Source organism: Lepidochelys kempii, chromosome 3 (genome assembly GCF_965140285.1).
Source record: "Lepidochelys kempii isolate rLepKem1 chromosome 3, rLepKem1.hap1, whole genome shotgun sequence".
Taxonomy (NCBI): Eukaryota; Metazoa; Chordata; order Testudines; family Cheloniidae; genus Lepidochelys; species Lepidochelys kempii.
Window position 1 is genome coordinate 764,202 of NC_136382.1, and position 9,473 is coordinate 773,674.

The following is a 9,473-nucleotide window of genomic DNA, read 5'->3' on the forward strand; positions in this document are numbered from 1 at the left end:
GGGGACATGATGGGATCCCGGTGCTGCTGAGAGAGGGGCGGGCACTCCCCTGAACAGCATGCAGCCCCCATGCTGTGTGTTTGTCCGTAGGCCCTGGAGGATGCCTTCCTGGCCATCGATGCCAAGTTGACCACAGAGGAGGTGATTAAGGAGCTCGCTCAGATCGCTGGGCGGCCCCAGGATGACGAGGAGGAGAAGGAGAAAGTGGCTGATGAAGATGATGGTAAGTAGCTGAGGCTGAGCACTGAGGCGCTGGCTGCCAGCCGTGTGAGGGGCAGGGCAGTGACTGTGTTAGGGAATGGTTTTGCTGTTCAAAGGAGCCAGTTAAACACGGTGCAGCTGGAGCTGACTGAGCGGCCTCCTCGAGGTGCCCCCCCCCCCCAGCGCTCTGGGCTGGCATGGGGGAGTCGGAGTTGTTTTGGCAAGCTTGCTCATTTAACTGGCACACCCTCCCTTGGGTGTATCTGCAGCAGGTGCTCTGCTGCAGCCAAGGGTTCGAGCTTTCTGGGCCACGGCAATACTGGTCTGAGCTGAGACGTGGTGTCAGTGAAATGGGCAGCAGCGTCCTGAGCTCCTGGCCCAAGACTCTGCCTTTTTCATTCCATGAAGCAAATGTGCTTTCCCCCCTGGGCATGTCTGTCAGAGCAAGGAGCAAAGCCCTAACCAGGAAACAAGAATTACTGGGGGCCTCACTGCCAGCCTTTGAGTCAACATAAAGGGGCACCTGCACTGGACCATGGCATTTCTCTGCGAGTGCCGGGGACACCCGGGTTCCTAAACCTGGTGGGGAAAGCCCTTTAGTTTGCTCCTTGCAGTTGACAGCACTCTGGATAGAGTCATTTCACTTCCCATCTTTGAGCTGACTAGCAAAGGAAAATCTAGCAAAAAGCCAGCTTCAGGGAAGCAGCAAGATTCTCCCTTGAACTCCTAGACCCAGTTTGGTGTTTGGGAAGGGTGTGCCTTAGCGTTACATGTTTCCCCATGGCCCCAGTGCCTGGATTTCAGGTGGGCAAGCGACCTGTGCCAGAGCCCTGCAGAGTGACTTGGCCCTTGAGAAGCTTAGCCTTTCTCGTTTGTGGTGTCTGATCTGTGCAAGAAAACAGACCCACCCCCAAACAAAACCCAAATGCTTCGCCAGCATCAGCTGTTCCCACTTGTGAGCGCCTCCCCCCCAACCCCGCACCTTGAGCTGAGCTTCCATTGGCTAATCTGGAAGGCGCTTCACATCCCTCCTTGGTGACCACTATGTCCATGATGTTGACCAGTGAGCATCGGCCAGGCTTAGCGGCTGAGAGCTGGCTGCTGTGTGTCCACAGAGCCCACTGTACGAGTGTGATGGTCGCCCTCTCCACTGCCCGTTCCAGGCGGCCTGCCTGCTTGGCCTGGGAGCTGCATGGAGCAGGCTCTCCCTGCGTGTGTGTGCGCGGCACGGCTGGAACACAGGGCATATCTTGGCTAGCACAGCTTGGAGCCAAATCTGTCCTGCCTTGCTGTCCTGCCGCCACCCCACTGGCAGCGTTTTCTGCTCTGACTTGCCCTCTCTCTTGCAGTTGACCACGAGGAAGCGGCCCTTCTGCACGAAGAAGCCACAATGACCATCGAGGAACTGCTGACCCGCTATGGACAGAACTGCATCAAGAACCTCAGAAACAAGCCACTCTCGCTAGCCGGGGAGATGGGCCAGGAGCATGATGGGGAGACGAGCGTGAATGGAGAGACCAGTCCGGGAGAGCTGGCCGAGCATAGGGAGAGGAAGAATGGGAAGCCAAACAACGAGGCCACTGGCATTTCCTCCACCTCGGACGGAGCCGAAGCTGGGGGCAACAGCTGTGCTGCAAAGCAGGCCGAAGTGGGCAGGGGTGAAGAGATGGTCACCTCCTCCACCGGGGAGGCGGGGCCCTCCTGCTCCTCCACCGGAAAGCCCCAGGGCACAACCAAGTCCAAATTTTTTGAAGACAGTGAGGACGACTCAGATGAGGCCGAAGAGGAGGAGGACAGTGAGGTAGGCGCCAGAGCTCTGGGGCATCTACCCTTCCTGAGGGTGGGGAATGTCTCTCTCGCCACATTCTTTAAGGGCTGTGAGAGCATCGGGCCACCCCAGGCCTGCCATCGAGGTGGGATTTACAGGCCAACACCTGCGTCCGCACTGCCTCTCTGTGGGCCTGTGGAGTGAGGGTGCTGCAGACACTGGCCCGTGCATGAGCTGGGAGCTGCTACCTGCTGCCCAGATCCTATGCACCAGAGAGAGAAAAGACCTGCTGGGTCATTGGCTCCCTCTTGCTGAGCTCATCTTGTCCATCCTCCCGGAGGGGCTTGTGCCCTCAGAGCCAGGCATTCCTGCTCTCTGATGGTCTCTCTTGTTTCTGTAGGAGTGCAGTGAGGATGAGGATGGCTACAGCAGTGAGGAGGCAGAGAATGAAGAGGATGAGGATGACACAGAAGAGGCTGAGGAGGATGAGGACGAAGAGGAAGAGATGATGTTACCAGGCATGGAGGGGAAAGAGGAGGTGCACATACCATTTCTGCCTTCTCTAGCGTTGTTAGTCCTGTGCCAGGGAGCACCCGCGGGTCACTGGGGAGCCAGAGGATGCCCCTTGGCCATGGAGGCTTTCTGCTCTGTGCAGCCCATTGATTTCCTACACAGCTTTCCTGTGGTGGAGCATGCTGCCTGAAGCAGGTGTCTTCCCACCCGGCGGCTGTGGAGGGTTTGGAATGGGGCATGGGCTGTGGGGAAGCTGCAAAGGGAGATTCCACTGCTAGCGTATCTGGTCGGAGCTCTGCCCAGAACCCGAGTTCCGCAGAGTGTACCGCAGAACAGCGCAGCAGTGCCTTCTGGAGCAGCCAGCCAGGCTGTGTGTCTCACCTGCACACAGCAAATGCTGGTCATGAATCATAGAATCCTAGAATCTCAGGGTTGGAAGGGACCCCAGAAGGTCATCTAGTCCAACCCCCTGCTCGAAGCAGGACCAATTCCCAGTTAAATCATCCCAGCCAGGGCTTTGTCAAGCCTGACCTTAAAAACCTCTAAGGAAGGAGATTCTACCACCTCCCTAGGTAACGCATTCCAGTGTTTCACCACCCTCCTAGTGAAAAAGTTTTTCCTAATATCCAACCTAAACCTCCCTCACTGCAACTTGAGACCATTACTCCTTGTTCTGTCATCTGCTACCATTGAGAACAGTCTAGAGCCATCCTCTTTGGAACCCCCTTTCAGGTAGTTGAAAGCAGCTATCAAATCCCCCCTCATTCTTCTCTTCTGCAGGCTAAACAATCCCAGCTCCCTCAGCCTCTCCTCATAACTCATGTGTTCTAGACCCCTAATCATTTTTGTTGCCCTTCGCTGGACTCTTTCCAATTTTTCCACATCCTTCTTGTAGTGTGGGGCCCAAAACTGGACACAGTACTCCAGATGAGGCCTCACCAATGTCGAATAGAGGGGAACAATCACGTCCCTCGATCTGCTGGCAATGCCCCTACTTATACATCCCAAAATGCCATTGGCCTTCTTGGCAACAAGGGCACACTGCTGACTCATATCCAGCTTCTCGTCCACTGTCACCCCTAGGTCCTTTTCCGCAGAACTGCTGCCTAGCCATTCGGTCCCTAGTCTGTAGCGGTGCATTGGATTCTTCCATCCTAAGTGCAGGACCCTGCACTTATCCTTATTGAACCTCATCAGATTTCTTTTGGCCCAATCCTCCAATTTGTCTAGGTCCTTCTGTATCCTATCCCTCCCCTCCAGCGTATCTACCACTCCTCCCAGTTTAGTATCATCCGCAAATTTGCTGAGAGTGCAATCCACACCATCCTCCAGATCATTTATGAAGATATTGAACAAAACCGGCCCCAGGACCGACCCTTGGGGCACTCCACTTGATACCGGATGCCAACTAGACACGAGCAGCTCCCCAGCCAGCCAGGTAGCCAGCCAGCTGAGGACGGCATTGGCAGCTGGCTGGGAGGCCTCGGGCTGCAGCTAGGTGCAGTGGAATGGAGACTGCAGACATCTCCATCCTTTCCACTACCCAAGCGCAGGCTGCAAGGACCGTCGGCTCCAGCCTGCAGTGCAGCCTCTGCTTGAGGCAGGCTGAGGCCAGAGTCACCACCGCTTGCCCCTCCATATGAAAGGAGAGGACAGCTGCAGGCCGTGCTATTGAGCTCACTGGTGTTCCTAGGACGGTGTTTTTTCTCTTGGCGGGAGAGGAGATCTCCCACTCCTGGGAAAATGTACACGTTCTGTTCCTTTCGCACCGGTTCCGAGCCCCCTCCCCTTCCCTCGCCTCCTGCAGTGGCCCCCTCTTTGGACCCTGCACCTTTTGGGATGGGAGGTCTGGTACATCTGATGTCCTATAAGGGCTCCTGGGGCAGGTCTGTACCTTCTCTCCCCTGAATGGTTCCTTTAGGGCTAGGGGCATTGTGTATCTGGAAAGAAGTCTCACCAAACCCCTTGCCTCTCAGCCTGGCTCTGACAGCGGGACGACTGCTGTGGTAGCCCTTATTCGGGGGAAACAGCTGATCGTAGCCAACGCTGGAGACTCTCGCTGCGTGGTGTCGGAGGGCGGCAAAGCCGTGGACATGTCCTATGACCACAAGCCGGAGGATGAGCTGGAGTTGGCCAGGATAAAGAATGCCGGCGGCAAGGTCACCATGGATGGGAGAGTGAATGGGGGCCTCAACCTCTCCAGGGCAATCGGTGAGTGAAGCCAGGAGACAGGCCAGGGCACCCTGCAGCCTTGGGGATGGCACCTGTGCGTAGACCACCTGTTTCACGGTGGGTTTGTGAGTGATGGATGATTTAGATGGGGCCCAAGTCATGTTAGGTACGTCAGCCAGGACTGGGGTATGTAGGGCTAGGTGCCAAAGAGCCTGCTGTGTAAGCAGGTAAACTGATGTCCAGTGAAGTTTCCTACTGAGAGATGCAAGGTGATGCACATTGGAGAAAATAACGTGAACTACCTGTGCACCGGAGAGGGCTCTGAAGAGAGGACCATTGGCAGTTCAATGGGACCTCAACTCAGCACGCAGCTGGGCTCAGAAAAGCAAACAAGATATTGGGGTGTATAAGGCATGGGATGGTGTATTTCCTAATCAGTGGTGTGGGCTCATCTGAACACCATGTGGAGTTCTCATCAGCCTCTTAAATAGGGTGTTGCACAACTAGGGGGGTTAGAGAAGGGCAGCAGGAATGGTCAAGGACTTGGGGAAAACTCTTCTGTTCAGAGTGGATTGTCCCCTTGGAAAGGAGACGAATGAGAAGGGACATGATTAAAGTTTCTAAAACAATGCATGGTCGAGAGAAGGGAGATCAGAAGTGTCTGTTTAAATGATGGGGACATTCATTGGGACTGAAAGGCAGCAAAATAAAACTGATCCAAGGAAATATTTTCGCACAAGGGGCCTGTAGAACTCCCTGTCACATGACATAACTGAGGCTATGAGCCTAGCAGGATTCAGCAAGAAATTAAATGTTTCTGTAGGCATGGAGAATATCCGGAATTATCAGAAGAAATACTAACCCCCAAATAGAGTTCTGAACTGGCCATGAACCCTCCTGCCCCAGAGCATGAGCCTCTAACTACTGGGGCTGGGGGAACCTTCCTCTGGGGCAGGCCCTGGTCACTGCCCCTTCCCCTGAAGCAGCTGGTGCTGGCTCCTGCCGGAGATGAGACACTGGACTAAATGGACCCTGGTCTGGTCCACGTGTGCAGTGTCTGTGTTTCTGCTCCTAAAAGCACAGGCGGTGGGGTGAGATGTGTGGCTGGGCTGGGGATGCTCTATTTTGGGGTGCTCTCTCTTCTTCAGTGTTGTAGCAGCTTAATTGCCAGGGTCTGCTGAGCTGGCCCCATGCTCCAACTCAAACGCAGACTGAGGACGGGGGAGGTTGTCCCCTCCTGCCTGCGGGAGTGCTAGCTCGGGCTCTCGGCCAGCCCCCCTCCAGCAGTCAGGGCAGTGTAGCTGGAGGAGACTTTGCCAGCACTGACCTTCCTCTCTCTTGCCAGGTGACCACTTCTACAAGCGGAACAAGAACCTGCCTCCGGAAGAGCAGATGATCTCAGCCTTACCCGACATCAAGGTGCTGACGATAAATGAGGAACACGACTTCATGGTTATCGCATGTGACGGAATCTGGTGAGTGCCAGAAGAGCAGAAGCCCCTATGGGACGGATCCTGCTCCAGCCTTTGCACGGGGCAGCAGACCAGGTGCATATCCCCATGACGCCCTCAGTACAGGTTAGAGGCCTCCTGGATAGCTCATCAAAGAGCCCGAGGCAGGCTGTCCCCAGTGGGGCACCATTCCCTGGGTAGAGGATGGCACAGCGCACTGAGAGCCCAATCCCTCCTGTTCCACGGTGCCCATGGCCCCTGAACAAGGGGATCTCCTTTAATATCTGCCTTGGTGCGTGCCCTGCCTCTCCCATTCAGCAAGCCAGGGCTCTCCTCCCTAGCACAACCGAGTGTGGGGGACCAGCAGAACCAGGCCTCCCTGCTGTCAGCTGCAGGGCACTCTTCCCTTGCCCTACCAGCTGCTCTGACTCTTCTCCTGCTGTGCTGGCAGGAATGTGATGAGCAGCCAGGAAGTGGTGGATTTCATCCAGGCCAAGATCTGCCAGAAGGATGAGAACGGAGACCTGAGGCCTCTCTCCTGCATAGTAGAAGAGGTAAGCAGCCTGACTCCAGTTGCCCTTCGCTGGATGGGCTTCCTCAGCTTGCTGGGCATCTGCACGCTCGCTGGGCAGTGACTCCCTGCAGGGAGAGTTACTGGAACAGGAATCTGGGGCCTGCCCATTGCTTGGTGGTGACGAAATCCATACGGACCCAACAACTTCATCTGCCTTCCTAGTTTCAGAGGGGTAGTCATATTAGTCTGTATCAGCAAAAACAATGAGGAATCCTTGTGGCACCTTAGATACTATCAAATTTATCTGGGCATAAGCTTTCGTGGGCTAAAACCCACTTCATCAGATGCATGGAGTAGAAAATACAGTAGGCGTGTATATAAATATATACAGCACGTGAAAAGATGGGAGTTGCCTTCCCAAGTGGGGGGTCAGTGCTCATTAGGCCAATTCAATCAGGGTGGATGTGGCCCATTCCCAGCAGTTGACAAGAAGGTGTGAGTATCAGCAGAGGGAAAATTACTTTTTGTAGTGACCCAGCCACTCCCAGCCTTTATTCAGGCCTAATTTGATGGTGTCCCGTTTGCAAATTAATTCCAGTTCTGCAGTTTCTTGCTGAAGTCTGTTTTTGAAGGTTTTTTTGGTTGAAGAATGGCCACATTTAAGTCTATGCCTGCCTACTGTATTTTTCACTCCATGCATCTGATGAAGTGGGTTTTAGCCCACGAAAGCTTATGCCCAAATAAATTTGTTAGTCTCTAAGGTGCCACAAGGATTCCTCGTTGTTTTTGCCTTGCTAGTGTTATCCTGACCAGCCAGCGGGTGGCAGTGCTGAGCAGCAGAAGGCCCTGCCAGCAGGGGTGGTACTAGCACATCGGGGGCCCTCAGCAGGAATATTTGGGGGGTGCGCCACAACGCATCCTAGGAGTGAACAGGAGTCCCCTGGAGGTGCCTCGCGCTGGCTCTGCCTGCCGGCCCCCCAAGGCACAAGCAACGCCTTGAGCTGTCCCGTTCCCTCACCTGGGAGGAGCTGAAGCCTGGGCCCGGCCCCGGAGCCGGGAGTCAGCCGGCGAGGGGCCCCTTTGGACTGCCTCGGCTGTGTGTGAGGTTGGTGTCCTGGTGGCTGCTCCCCGGGTGCTGTTAACTTGTCCTGTTCCCTCTCAGCTCCTGGATCAGTGCTTGGCTCCCGACACCTCAGGGGACGGCACCGGCTGCGATAACATGACCTGCATCATTATCTGCTTCAAACCACGCTCCACGCAAGCCCACACCGACAGTGGCAAACGGAAACTGGCGGTGGCAGAGGCCCAGGCAGCAGGGGAGGAGAACGGCAGTGACAGCAGCAAGAAGGCCAAGCTGGACTAGCAGGCCCGGCACAGAGACTTGTCGTGCACTCCCCAGACTCGTTTCTTAAACAAGCTGAACTCGAGACTCCAAAGTCTTGTCCTTTTTTTTAGCCTTAGCAGAGGCCTCGTTTGTCTGTGTCCTGGACAGGGGTGGGGTGGGCTAGCCAGGGCATGTCATGTTGTTCATTTGTAACCATTCCAAAGAGTGAGCCAACAGGAGAGCTGCCGAGTGGGGCTGGCTGCAGATCCACGGACACGGGAGCCCCAGCAGAGGTGAGTGGCGCGTTAGTGGTTAGAGGATGGACGTCCCAACATTGTCTCCATGTAGGTGTCACCATTTTTGTGCCTGTGATTGTTCTGTTCAGAGGGGAAGAACTTTTTCAGTGTTGAGGTTTTTTAATCTGCGCCCCTTTATTTAAGGCCCTTTCTGGTTTTATTTGTGGAACAGTCTGGCTCGGGTGCCGGCGTTGCACCTCGCTCTGTTGTACACTTTCAGTCAACACTTTTTCAAACTAAACGCCCAGAAAACTTAGCCGCACCTTTGTCCTTGGCTCTTTCACAGGAGGTGGGGCGGGAAGTGGGGAGAACCAAGTCTGTCTGTTTAATCTTTCCCCCTTTACAGGTTAGGAGACCTTAGGAGAATGCGAGGAGCCGATTGCATGGTGTGTGCCCCAACCCACTACTGCCTTTCCTGCTGCAGCTCTTCTCTTGCACCTTGCTCCTGGTCTGCAGGCCCCAGTCTTGGGCTCCCTCCCGCTCCCCAGCTCTGCGACACTGCTGAGCCCTGGCCCTGCAGTGTTTGAGCAGAAAGCTGGCAGTGCTGTGGGGGGATGGCTTGGGGGTGTGTAGAAATGGGCAGTAGGGACAAATCTCCTGAGCTCATTTGTCTTTACTGAGTTGCTGATTTGAACCCTGGGCCCAAGAGGCAGGACTGACGCCCAAACATCTCGGGGCCCACCCAGCTCTTCTGTTCCGGGTGACGGCAGCACGGTGCGCTGGGCGGGTTCTAGCCCTACACCCATCTCTGGCAGCTTGTGCGCTTTGCTTCTCCAGCCCCCCTCAGGGCAAAGTGCCTGGGTTGGAAACAATCTACTGAAGACTGAACTGCTCCTTCTTCCCTCTCTTCTCCTCCCGCCCCCGGGCCTTCTGCATGGATCGGGATTGGCCAATGTGGGGAAGGACTGATGGGGGATTTTCCTACAGGCCGTTGCTGACCAAGGGGCTGTGGAGATGTTGGATCATCCAGTCCCTCCCCAGGGCTCTCCCCAGTCATGGGGCTCTCAGCCAATCTCTCGGGGGACGTCCACTGCTCAGGAGGTTCCAGCACTGCTCACGTGCCCACTGGATCATCCAGTCCCTCCCCAGGGCTCTCCCCAGTCATGGGGCTCTCAGCCAATCTCTCGGGGGATGTCCACTGCTCAGGAGGTTCCAGCACTGCTCACGTGCCCACCGGAGCTGTGCTCCCTCCTGCTGTCCTTCTGGGGGAGCTGAGCAGATCTCTTCGAAAGAG

General features: G+C 55.6%; 1 protein-coding gene across 1 annotated transcript in view; it reads left to right on the top strand.

The window, feature by feature from the left end:
* The window catches only part of PPM1G (protein phosphatase, Mg2+/Mn2+ dependent 1G), a 30,547-nt gene extending 22,052 nt beyond the window's left edge, over window positions 1–8,495 (top strand). The window contains 7 exon segments of the mRNA XM_078851980.1: window positions 91–223; window positions 1,551–2,002; window positions 2,370–2,507; window positions 4,459–4,693; window positions 6,000–6,129; window positions 6,557–6,659; window positions 7,782–8,495. Coding sequence (XP_078708106.1) covers window positions 91–223; window positions 1,551–2,002; window positions 2,370–2,507; window positions 4,459–4,693; window positions 6,000–6,129; window positions 6,557–6,659; window positions 7,782–7,982 — 1,392 coding nt within the window. The 3' untranslated portion in view covers window positions 7,983–8,495.
* The last annotated feature ends 978 nt before the right edge of the window (window positions 8,496–9,473 follow it).